This window comes from Rhinopithecus bieti, unplaced genomic scaffold (genome assembly GCF_001698545.2).
Source record: "Rhinopithecus bieti isolate Rb0 unplaced genomic scaffold, ASM169854v2 scaffold_21777, whole genome shotgun sequence".
NCBI lineage: Eukaryota > Metazoa > Chordata > Mammalia > Primates > Cercopithecidae > Rhinopithecus > Rhinopithecus bieti.
In genome coordinates, this window is record NW_016810508.1 from 636,055 (window position 1) to 648,840 (window position 12,786).

Consider the following 12,786-nt stretch of genomic DNA (forward strand, 5'->3'; position numbering starts at 1 on the left):
TATTATTTATTATAAGTTTCTGCCTTTTGTTTAATTAAAAACTTTTCTTGACCAATGCAAGGATTAATAATGATTTAATATAGGAAGTGGTAAGACCTTTGAAAACTGAGTGATACTCTGAGGGTTTTAACTAATCAGTGCCAGAGAAAGGACTAGCTAGATAAGACATTACCTAATAATTACCACTAGATACGACGTTATTAGGTAATGTCTTTTCTTTTGAGACGGAGTTTTGCTCTTGTCACCCAGGCTGGAGTGCAACGGCGCGATCTCGGCTCACTGCAACCTCCACCTCCTGGGTTGAAGCAATTCTCCCGCCTCAGCCTTCTGATAGCTGAGATTACAGGCGCGCCCCACCATACCCAGCTGATTTTTGTATTTTTAGTAGAGATGGAGTTTCTCCACGTTGGTCAGGCTGGTCTCGAGCTCCTGAACTCGGGTGATCCGCCCGCCTCAGCCTCCCAAAGTGCTGGGATTACAGGCGTGAGCCACCGTGCCAGGCCATGATTGCTTATTTTTAGGTAATCTTAATGGGCAAACTCTCATTCATTTTTGGTGAATACACATGCAACTGAATTAAACTTTTGAATGACATTTTTTTTCTCTGGCTCTGCCATTTACTTGGTGAATAACCTTGAATAAGTTGTTTTTGTGCCTCCGTTTTCCTATTTGTAAAATGGGAATAATTGTAATAATAAATGTACCTTTCTTGTAGGGTTACCATGAGGATTAAATATTTTATTTCTTATAAGGTACTTAAACAGTACCTTATAAGTTATAAGCTCATATATAAATATATATATATTTATAGCTATAAATGAGTACTCATTTTAGCTATAAATATTATTTGACCTAACCGTTACTCTTTTAGGATTCTCTCCTGTAGAATTTCTGAACTTACATACCACAGTTAAGTACAAGGATGTTCTCTGCAATATTGTAAAGAAAAACCAAAACTATCTTAAGTGTTGAGCAGTAAGGGAATAATTAAATAGATTATTATATTTTTATATTCTGTGTAGTTTTTTTTGTTTGTTTGTTTTGTTTTTTGAGACGGAGTCTCGCTCTGTCACCCGGGCTGGAGTACAGTGGTGCGATCTCCACTCACTGCAAACTCCGCCTCCTGGGTTCACGCCATTCTCCTGCCTCAGCCTCCGGAGTAGCTGGGACTACAGGCGCCCGCCACCTCGCCCAGCTAGTTTTTTATATTTTAGTAGAGACGGGGTTTCACCATGTCAGCCAGGATGGTCTCGATCTCCTGACCTCGTGATCCGCCCGTCTCGGCCTCCCAAAGTGCTGGGATTACAGGCTTGAGCCACCGCGACCGGCCGCTTCTGTTTGTTTTATGCAAAAACAGTTTACAGCTGGGTGTGGTGGCTCCCACTTGTAATCTCAACACTTTGGGAGGCCAAGGTATGAAGATCCCTCCCTGTGTTGCCCAAGAGTTCAAAACCAGCCTAGGCAACATAGGGAGACTCCGTCTCTACAGAAGATTTTAAAAACTAAACAGAATTAAAAGACAAAGTGATTTCGTGGCCTGACCTTCGACCTTTGCCTGATCACTGCATTTAGTTTTGGCGTCTGCCTTCGCTTACTTGTTCATGGACCTCTTTCGGTTTTCTTAGATTTTTTAGGAGAGAATGAATTATTCAGAATAAAAGGCCTCCTGATAATTTGGACTCTGTGGCAAGTAAAAGTAAAATGTGAGAGTGTGTTACATCGTGAAGATATTTTTAAACTCATTCTGGTTTACTTTATTAATAAAATCTTTAAAAACAAGAGGCTGAAGAGTCGAAATGTAATTAACTACATCATCTGAAGTGAACTCCTTTGTTAAAACCATCCATGGAAACCATTAACTCTGTTCTGTTCTGTTCTGTTTTGTTTTGTTTTGTTTTGTTTTGTAGCTGACTTCGGTTTCTGTGCCCAGATCACCCCCGAGCAGAGCAAACGCAGTACCATGGTCGGAACCCCGTACTGGATGGCACCAGAGGTGGTTACACGGAAAGCTTATGGCCCTAAAGTCGACATATGGTCTCTGGGTATCATGGCTATTGAGATGGTAGAAGGAGAGCCTCCATACCTCAATGAAAATCCCTTGAGGGTAAGATCAATTAAACACTCGCCTTGTTAAATATTTTTCTTGAATTTAAAGTAGAAAGTTGATAAAACCTAGTCTCTGCCCTTAACTCTGCATCTAAAAATCATTTGCTCTCTGAGTTACAAATTAATGTGCTAGGTGAAGACTTCGTAGGTTTTTAGTAGTAAGCTGTATTCTTTTGTATTTTACATAGGAAGTTTGGAGCACCTGCCTCTAAACCTTCTTTTGTGTTTTAAGATTTTTTGAGACAGGGTCCCACTCTGTTGCCCAGTCTAGAGTGCAGTGGTGCAATCTCAGCTCACTGCATCCTCCACCTCTCAGGTTCAAGTGATCCTCCTACCTCAGCCTCCCAAGTGTCTGGGACTGTGGGTGTGCGCCGCCACACCCAGCTGATTTTTGTATTTTTCATAGAGACAGGGTCTCTCCATGTTGGGTCAGGCTGGTCTCAAACTCTTGACCTCAGTTGATCCACCCACCTCGGCCTCCCAAAGTGCTGGCATTACAGGTGTGAGCCACTGTGCCTGGCCACTTCTTTTTCTTTTAAATTACCATATGTGGTTTGACATTATCAGTTATTAAGGAAATGTAAATCAGAACCTCAACAATCAGTGGCTGAGGCAAGAGAATTGCTTGAACCCAGGAGGTAGAGGTTGTGGTGAGCCAAGGTGGCACTACTGCACTCCAGCCTGGGTGACAGGGTGAGACTCTATCTCAGAAAACAACAACAGCAAGAAACCCACCCCAACAGGATAACACTTCCAACTACTAGAATTGCTATACTCAAAAAGACAATAATAAATGTTGGTGGCCAGGTGCGGTGGCTCACACCTGTAAACCCAGCACTTTGGGAGGCCGAGGTTGGGAGTTCAAGATCAGCCTGACCAACATGGAGAAACCCCATCTTTACTAAAAATACAGAATTAGCTGGGCGTGGTGGTGGGCACCTGTAATCCCAGCTAGTTGGGAGGCTGAGGCTGAGGCAAGAGAATCGCTTGAACCCGGGAGGCAGAGGTTGCAGTGAGCCAAGATCGCGCCACTGCACTCCATCCTGGGCAACAAAGCAAAACTCCGTGTCCATAAATAAATAAATGTTGGTGAGAAGATAAACTGGAACCCTCGTTCATTGCAAAATATAAAATGGTACATCTGCCTTAGAAAATAATTTGACAATTCTGTATGAAGTGAATACTGGATTACCAGATGACCTAACAGTTCCTCTGCCAGGTACAGATGGCAAAGCCATGAGAATTACAATCATACATCCGTAAAAAAGCCTGCATGCAACCTCAGTTATTTCCACTAAAAATGGAAATAATTCAAACCTGCTGAACAGTGGAATATTACTTGGTCATAGGAAGGAAGGAAGTGCCAATCCGTGTTGCAGCGTTGAACCTTCAAAGTATCGTGCTAAGTGAAAGAAACTGAGTAACAGATGGCAGGAGATTCTGGCCTTCTGTGTCCTGAATGCTTTTCGTCCAGTTGCCAAAGATTCCAGTTCATGTGGGCAGTTAAATACTTGGCAGGTGATTGATTAGGGTACTTTTCAGAACAACGTTTAAAGTCCTCTAATTTCATTCATTCATTTAGCCAGTATTGATTTGAGTACCTGCTGTGTGCTAAGCACTATTCAAAATGCTGTCTAAAAGAACCCACACAAATTCCTGCTCTTATAGAACTTATATTCTAGTGGGAGAAGAGATAAAAACAAAATAAACAGAATAATGTGTAATATATTGAATAAGGACTCTTGAGTGCTGAGACTGGCAGGAAGGAGGTTAGGGTGTTTACTTTCAAAAGGTGCTTGGAGAGCTGGGCACAGTGGCTCATGCCTGTCATCCCAGTATTTTGGGAGGCCAAGGTGGGAGGATTTCTTGAGCCTAGGAGTTCAAGGCCAGCCTAGGCAACATAGTGAGACCCCATCTCCACAAAAAAATTTAAAAATTAACCAAGCATGTTAGTGTGTGCCTGTAGTCACAGCTAACTGGGACCATCCCGCCTCAGTGGGTGGGTCACTTGGGCCCAAGGAAGATGAGGCTGCCGTGAGCTGTTCTCACATCACTGCACTCCAGCTTGGGTGACAGCTAGGCCCTGTCTCCAAAAAAATACGATAAAAATAAATTTTAAAATTAAATCAAAAGCGTGCATAGGGAGGGCTTCACTGAGGTGAGGTGACATTTGGACACAGGAAGTGCGAGAGTGATACTTACCTAAGGGGAAAGCATTCTAAACAGAAGGCACAGCACGGGCAAAAGCCCTAAAGCAGGAGCGTGCCTGGTGTATCAAGAGGTGACGACGGACCTCAGTGTAGCTGGCCTCCACTGAGCAGACAGCAAGAGGTACGGTCAGTCTGCGAAGAAACCAGGCCAGGCCGTAGTGCCTCATGAGACCTTTGGAAGGATTCTGGCTCTTACTGGAGGCTGGATGGGGAAACTGTTAGAGAGATTTGAGCAGAAGAGTAGGTTGGTGTCCTTAGGTTTTAATAGGATTGCCCTGGCTACTTTGTTGAGAGATGCTTGAGGAAGGCAAAGGCAGAGCAGAAGACCAATTAGGAGGCTGATGTAATAATTCAGGCAAGCAGTGATGATAGCCTCGACCAGGACGGTATCAGTGGAGGTGGTGAAAAGTGGTGTGATTCTGGATGTATTTTGAAAGAGGAGTCTACATGAGAGAGAGAGAGACCAACGGGATCTGTTCCCAAGTCACTTAACTGCTTTCCTGTACAAAGCTGAAGAATATTACAGGACTGTGCCAATAGCCAGGAGCGCACTCAGGCTTCAGAAGAGGCTCGCCTCCAGTGGCCTTCACTGTGACAAAAAGGTATACTTGAACCCCGGTGAGACTGGTGAAATCACCAGCACCAGCTCCTATCAGCAGATCCAGAAGCTTTCCAAAGATGGGCTGATCTTCTGCACGCCTGTGACTATCCATTCCCAGGCTGGATCCTGCAAAAAAAAAAAAAAAAAAAAAAAAAACACCTTGGGTCGGGCATGGTGGCTCATGCCTGTAATCTCAGCACTTTGGGAGGCTGAGGTGGGCAGATCACTTGAGGTCAGGAGTTCATGACCAGCCTAACATGGTGAAACCTCATCTCTACTAAAAATTCAAAAATGAGCCAGGCGCGGTGGCAGGCACCTGTATTCCCAGCTACTCAGGAGGCTGAGGCGGGAGAATTGCTTGAAACTGGGTGAGAGAGAGATTCTGTCTCCAAAAAAAAAAAAACCACCTTGGTCCACAGGCATATGGGCATAACTGCTAATGCACAAATTACCAAAAAGGCAACATGGATGAGGAAGACGAGAATTCCATCCCAGCTGCTCAGAAGACACTGTGAATCCACGAAGATTGGCCTTCACGTGTACGTGAAGTGAAGGGGGACATGTTCAAAAACAAGCAGGTTCTTTGGGAACTCATTGCATGCTAAATATAGACAAGGCCTCAAGAAGCTTCTGGTTGACCAGGCCAGGGCACGTGGGGCTAAGACCAGGAAAGCACTGGTCCAAGAAGGAGAAAATCATTAAGACTGTCCCAGGAGGAAGAAACTAAGAATAAAGGTCTCCCTCTCTTGTCTATACATAGTGGATCTTGGTGATTACATAGATATAGTCATTCAAATAAAACAAGATTTTATCTGCCTAAAGGGGGAGAAAAAGCGTATTTGTAGGAATACAGAAATAGCCAGGACCCAGCAAGCACCCAGACATCCAGTCAAAGTTTACCAGATAGGCAAAGGAGCAGGCAAATGCAAACTATAATGAGAAAAACATCTAGTCAACTGAAACAGACACAGAACTGGCACAGATAAAAGAATTACCACACAAGCTCATTAAAACAATCTTACAACTGCATTTCAGTTGTAAGAACTTTAAATGCATATTGCTTAGTGAAAGAACCCAGTCTAAAAAGGCTACCTATTGTTTCAACTATAGAGAGTAAAAATGATCAGTGGTTATGGAGTTTGGCAGGGGCAGGAGGGTAGAGAGGATGAGTAGATGAAGCACAGGGAGTTTTTTGGGCACTGAAATTACTTTGTATGATACTATAATGGTGGACACTGGACAGTGTTCATTTTCAAAACCCATGGAACAGCTAGACACGGTGGTGCACACCCGTAGTCCCCGCTACTTGAAAGGCTGAAGCAGGAGCATCTCTTGAGCCCAGGAGTTCAAGGCCAGTCTGGGCAACATATCGAGACTGCATAAAAAAAACATAGGACTATATAATGTAATACAGAGTGAACTCTTATGTAAACTGAGGGCTTTAGTTTAATAGAAATGTATCAATATTGGTTCATTAGTAACAAGTGTCCCATAGTATAATAATGCAGATAATAATAACACTCCAATTAGGGAGGCTGCATGTGGGAACTCTGTACTCTCTGCTCAATTTTCTCTAAACCTAAAACTTCTAAAAAAAAAAAAATAGTCAATTAAAAATAATAATTCAGGACCAGGTGCAGTGGCTCACACCTGTAATCTCAGCACTTGGGAGGCCAAGGTGGGCAGATCCCTTGAGGTCAGGAGTTTGAGACCAGCCTGGCCAATGTGGTGAAACCCCATCTCTACTAAAAATACAAAAATTAGTTGGTCATAGTGGTGCCTGCCTGTACCTCCAGCTACTCAGGAGGCTGAGATGCGAGAATTGCTGGAACCCGGGAGGCAGAGGTTGCCGTGTGCTGAGATCATGCCACTGCACTCCAGCCTGGGCAACAGAGCGAGACTGTGTCTCAAAGGAAAAATAAATAGGCTGGATGCAGTGGCTCACACCTGTAATCCCAGCACTTTGCAAGGCCGAGGCAGGTGGATCACAAGGTCAGGAGTTTAAGACCAGCCTGGCCAACATAGTGAAACCCTGTCTCTACTGAAAATACAAAAAATTAACTACTCGGAAGACTGAGGCAGGAGAATCGCTTGAACTCAGGAGGTGAAGGTTGCATTGAGCTGAGATCGCACCATTGCATTCCAGTCTGGGCCACAGAGCCAGACTCTGTCTCAAAAATAAATAAATTAATTAAATTTATAGAACTGTAGGCCGGGCGCGGTGGTCAAGCCTGTAATCCCATCCACTTTGGGAGGCCGGACGGTGCGATCACGAGTCAGGAGATCGAACCATCCTGGCTAACACGGTGAAACCCCGTCTCTACTTAAAAATACAAAAACATAGCGGCGACGGTGGCGGGCGCCTGTAGTCCCAGCTACTCGGGAGGCTGAGGGCAGGAGAATGGCGTAACCCGGGAGGCGGAGCTTGCAGTGAGCTGAGATCAGGCCCACTGCACCTCCAGCCCGGGCGACAGAGCGAGACTCCGCCTCAAAGAAAAAAAAAAAAAAAAAAAAAAAAAAAAAAAAAATGTATAGAACTGTAAAGGAAATAATTAGAACTACATAAGGATTTTCTAAAGGGAGTTGATTAAATTAGGAAACATTCATATAAGGCAGTGTTTACTTAAGCCATTACGGTAGTTTTATAGATCTAGGTAGTTATTAGTAATGATGACCTGGGATAATTTGTTTTTTGGTTTTTATTTTTGAGACAGAGTCTTACTCTGTTGCCCAGGCTGGAGTTCAGGGTGCAGTCTCCACTCACTGCAACCTCCACCCCCCACGTTCAAGCGTTCTTCTGCCTCAGCCTCCCAAGTAGCTGGAACTACAGGAGTGTGCCACCACACCCGGCTAATTTTTTTTTTTTTTTTTTTTGGATTTTTAGTAGTGATGGGGTTTTGCCATGTTGCCCAGCCTGGTCTCGAGCTCCTGAGCTCAGGCAATCCACTTGTCTCAGCAACTTAGAGTGCTAGGATTACATGCATGGGCCACCATGCCCAGCCTAATTTTTTTTTTTTTTTAAGTTTTCATAAATCTCATTTTTTTTAATGATATGTATGACTTGAAAAAAATTTGAAAAAACTAAGCAGGATGATCAATGGTGAGATTGTGGTTATTTTTAATTATTAACATTGTTTTATTTTTTTAAGCAATATGAACTGGGCACAGTGGCTCACGCCTGTAATCCTAACACTTTGGGAGGCCGAGGCAGATGGATCAGTTGAAGTCAAGAGTTCAAGACCAGCCTGACCAATATGGTGAAACCCCATCTCTACTAAAAATACGAAGATTAGCTGGTCATAGTGGCATCTGTAATCCCAGCTGCTCTGGAGGCTGAGGCAGGAGAATCACTTGAACCCGGGAGGCAGAGGTTGCAGTGAGCCAAGATTGCACCACTGCACTCCAGCCTTGATGACAGAGTGAGACTCCATCTCAACAAAAAAAACAAAACAAAACAAAACAAAAGCAATATGTATTGCATTCATAACTAAAGAAAAACCAAATGTGAATCTGATTTTGGAAAAATAACTTAGAGAAATGTAACATCTAAAATAAGAGGAAAGTATCAAATTTAAATTTAAATGAGATAATGATAAGCCCAGTTTAGTATTTATGATGATTTTCTTTAAAGAAGAAAAGTTCATGGACTTTATTCACGGCTCTGTGACTGTGCTGAGCTATCCTTTTCTTTTTTTGAGACAGAGTCTCTCTCTGTTGCCCAGGCTGGAGTGCAGTGGCGCCATCTCGGCTCACTGCAACCTCTGCCTCCCGGGTTCACGCCATTCTCCTGCCTCAGCCTCCCGAGTAGCTGGGACTACAGGCGCCCGCATTTTTAGTAGAGACGGGGTTTCACCATATTAGCCAGGGTGGTCTCAATCTCCTGACTTCGTGATCTGCCCGCCTCAGCCTCCCAAAGTGCTGGGATTACAGGCATGAGCCACCACGCCCGGCCGTGCTGGGCTATCTTAAGTGGATCAAAGATGTTCTTCTATTTTTAGGCCTTGTACCTAATAGCAACTAATGGAACCCCAGAACTTCAGAATCCAGAGAAACTTTCTCCAATATTTCGAGATTTCTTAAATCGATGTTTGGAAATGGATGTGGAAAAAAGGGGTTCAGCCAAAGAATTATTACAGGTAAATTTAAAAATGATTTCATTTGGGGGAATAGTTGACTCTTTTGGTAACCAACAGAAAATTTTCCTAGGGCTAATAATTAGATTTCACTATTCATTGATCACTAGCGGTATGGCAACTGCTGCAATTTAGGGTTTCATCCTATCTTTCTGAGCAAACTAACACAGGAACAGAAAACCAAACACCGCATGTTCTCGTAAGTGGGAGTTGAGCAATGAGATGGACACAGGGTGGGGAACATCACACATGGGGCCTGTCGTGGGGAGGGGAGAGAGGGGAGGGATAGCATTAGGAGAAATACCTAATGTAAAGGACGAGTTAATGGGTGCAGCACACCAACATGGCACATGTAGACATATGTAACAAACCTGCACGTTGTGCACATGTACCCTAGAACTTAAAGTATTAAAAAAAAAAAAGAAAGGGGGGTGTTTCATCTGCTGGGAATAAAATTCTGACAATACCACAGTGTGCAGTTTGTGCATAGTATCAATCCTCAGACCTGTTTACAGTCTGCGCATAGTAGTATCGGTCCTCTGACCTGTTTACAGTCTGTGCGTAGTATCGGTCCTCGGACCTGTTTACAGTCCTCAGACCTCTTTATTGCTGGCATGTGTATATTTGTGTGTATTTGTCAAACTGAAATGATTCTGCTTTCATTCAACTCTGAAATAATGCATTGATGATGTTAGTCTTATGAAGGTATTAATATGTGTTTAGTTTATTAAATAAATTATGATCGACAAGTCGTCTTTGGGGCTTAATTGAACAAACTTATTTTGTTTCTAATCTGATGAATAGCACTTATACATTTATTTTTCCCCTTCTTTCTGGCAGCATCCTTTCTTGAAACTGGCCAAACCATTATCTAGCTTGACACCACTGATCATGGCAGCTAAAGAAGCAATGAAGAGTAACCGTTAACATCACTGCTGTGGCCTCATGTTCTTTTTTTCATTTTCTACAAGAAGCCTTTTAGTAGATGAAAAGTTATTACTCTTTTTGGGGTTTAAAGAAATGATCTGCATAACCTGAATGAAAGAAGCAAGTGACTATTCTCTGAAGACAACCAAGAGAAAATTGCAAAAAGAAAAGTATGACTTTTATATGAACCCCTTCTTTAGGGTCCAAAAGGAATTGTGGACTGAATCACTAGCCTTAGGTCTTTCAGCAAACAGCCTATCAGGGCCATTTATCATGTGTGAGATTTGCATTTTACTTTGCTGACTTTGTTGTAATAGATCCCATTCATTGTCCCCTTTTGGGGTATTTCCAATACTTGAATGGCAGATTGGAGTTTTTCAGAGTATTTGTTTATCTGCTAGTCTTTCTCTCCTTCATAGCTTTCTTTTCCCTGGACTTGCTCCTTTTGAGTTGCTTTTGAGTTTCTCATGCCTAGGCAAGTGTAATAGAAATTATGTAGCTCCTTATGTTGGCAAAGGAGCTCTATATAGTTTCACTTTGTATAAAAGTTAGGACCAGCTGTTATTACATGTAATATTTTAGTTCAGAACTTGACCTGAAGGAAGGGAAGAAGAGTATGTGATTTTTACCTTTTTTAACAAATGTGAAAAAGTCCGTTTTAGAAATTCCGTGGTAGTAAGTTTGGCATTTGTTACATGTATAGAGAGAAGACTAATAATCTCTATTTATAACTAAATCATTGACATAGAAAAAGATTCCCATTGACTGTAGACTTCTTCCCACTTTGTCTTCCCTTCTGCTTGTTTCCCCTTCAGGTTTGGCTCCAGGAACCAAAGTGATTTGTTCTTGTTCCAACCTGGGCTTTATGACTTTGGTTAGTGCCACTACCTTCCTCTTCTCTCCTTTCCCCCCTCAATTTGGAAATAAATTTCTGTATATGTTGCAATTTTAGGTTTAGGTTTGTTCTTTTTGTTTTTCCTTAATCCTCTCTCACCTCACAGATACCCCCCTCCCATGGCAAATAACATAATAACCAGTGAATTTTTGGAACTTAAAATTAGCTTTTTTCCACTTAAAGGAGAAAAATATTTGGGACTAGCAGAGGCAGAGTGAGAGATGTGGACTTTGGTGAGCTCTGATGTAGTGAGAAGAGATTACACTCATGAAGGAGAATGTTCGTGTTACAGAGAAGCAGCTGATAGCAAATCGGCCGGGGGCGCGTTGCCCGGGGTCATCATCAGTGTGGCATTGTCTGTGAGAACTTGAGTGACAGAGTATTTCTTGGTGAATTTATAGATCATTTGAGATGTTGAGTTACTTTCGTTTTTTTTTTTTTCCAAATAAGTAGAGACTATTATAAAAAATGAGAAAGGAAAATGAAATGTGCGTGTTGATAGCAATAATTTGCTTCTTTTAAAGATTCTGAAAGGTCTGAGACCTGTAGCATTAATTATTTGAGTGTCCTCCCTTCTCCCCTCCCCTTCTCCTCTCTTCTCTTTTTTCCTCTCCTCTCCTTCTCCTTTATTCGTAGTTTTGCTTTTGGAGTAGGTGTTGTTCAAGTATCTGTGGTTTGGTTCTGGCATTTTGTTCCCACCATCCCCCTTCCCCCATTAACTTCCCCCCGCTTACCATCCTGCAGTATAAATCATGAATAAAAAATCATTTTGCTGTTGTAGTATACATTGGGGAAACTAGAAGGGTTTTATTTCCATTATTTTATTCCCGCTATATCTATGTTAAGATACAATTATAAGGAGAGAAGTGACTTTTTTATTGATAAGGCAAGAAGGTTTTCAGAGAAATGAGTAAAATAATTAATGAAACATATTTAGAGCACTTAATGGTCTCTGTTTTCAATATAATTCTTGACTTCATTTTTCTCTGGAATATATTGGCCTTCTACAGCTATTACTGAATTACAGAAACTGGTTTACTTCTGGCAGAAAGCTGCAGTGCCACCTGAGTTCCGCATGTTAACATTCTTTGTAAACAGTTGGATGCATTGTGATAAAGAAGATGCTACCCATGAAATAGAAAACCGCCTAGATGAGAAGACTGTGATCCTCGTGCCCTCAGAGGCACTTCCCTCCTGAGTCAAAGCCCATCCTCACTGACTATGTGCCAATGCCTCGTTTCAGGCTTGTGACTCAACAAAGGGCTTTTCCATTGATAGAAGCAGTTTGGGATTTGTAGTTACAACTTCTTCGATAGTTACCTGCACATCCATTGCTGGCAACTGACTTCAGTCATTCAAACCTGGCTCTTTGGTTAAGGGAGCTACACTGTGGTTTATTCTTAAGTTACGTGGATAAACTAACCTCTAACGGAAATATACTTTGGTTAATTTTGAAATGTGTCATTTTTAAACAAAATCTTAAAAGCAATACAGAATTGTGATTAATTTTAAATTAAAACATTCAGAACTTGTTGAAAAAAATTATATCTGAATCAAGATTCATGATTTTTATTTTTTATTTTTATTTTTTGATACAGTCTCACTCTGTCACCCAGGCTGGAGTGCAGTGGTGTGATCTCAGCTCGCTGCAACCTCAGCTTCCTGGGTTCAAGCAATTCTCGTGCCTCAGCCTCCTGAGTAGCAGAGACCACAGGTGCACGCCACCACACCACCACACCCAGCTAATTTTTTGTATTTTTGTTAGAGACAGAGTCTCACCATGTTGCCCAGGCTGATCTCCAACTCCTCAGCTCGAGCAATCTGCCCACCTTGACCTCCCAAAGTGCTGCAATTACAGGCGTGAGCCACTGCGCCTGGCCTCATGTTTTTTAAGTAATTGCCTTTTATATCCCC

At 42.3% G+C, this 12,786-nt stretch overlaps 1 protein-coding gene across 5 annotated transcripts in view; it reads left to right on the top strand.

The window, feature by feature from the left end:
• Window positions 1-12,410, top strand: part of PAK2 (p21 (RAC1) activated kinase 2) — a 120,696-nt gene extending 108,286 nt beyond the window's left edge. For 4 of the 5 annotated variants that reach the window (XM_017892217.1, XM_017892219.1, XM_017892216.1 and 1 more), the window contains 3 exons: window positions 1,908-2,104; window positions 8,916-9,053; window positions 9,891-12,410. In XM_017892217.1, coding sequence (XP_017747706.1) covers window positions 1,908-2,104; window positions 8,916-9,053; window positions 9,891-9,977 — 422 coding nt within the window. In that variant the 3' untranslated portion in view covers window positions 9,978-12,410. The remainder of the gene's footprint in view (window positions 1-1,907; window positions 2,105-8,915; window positions 9,054-9,890) is intronic. The other variant, XR_001889209.1, reaches the window with a different exon arrangement.
• The last annotated feature ends 376 nt before the right edge of the window (window positions 12,411-12,786 follow it).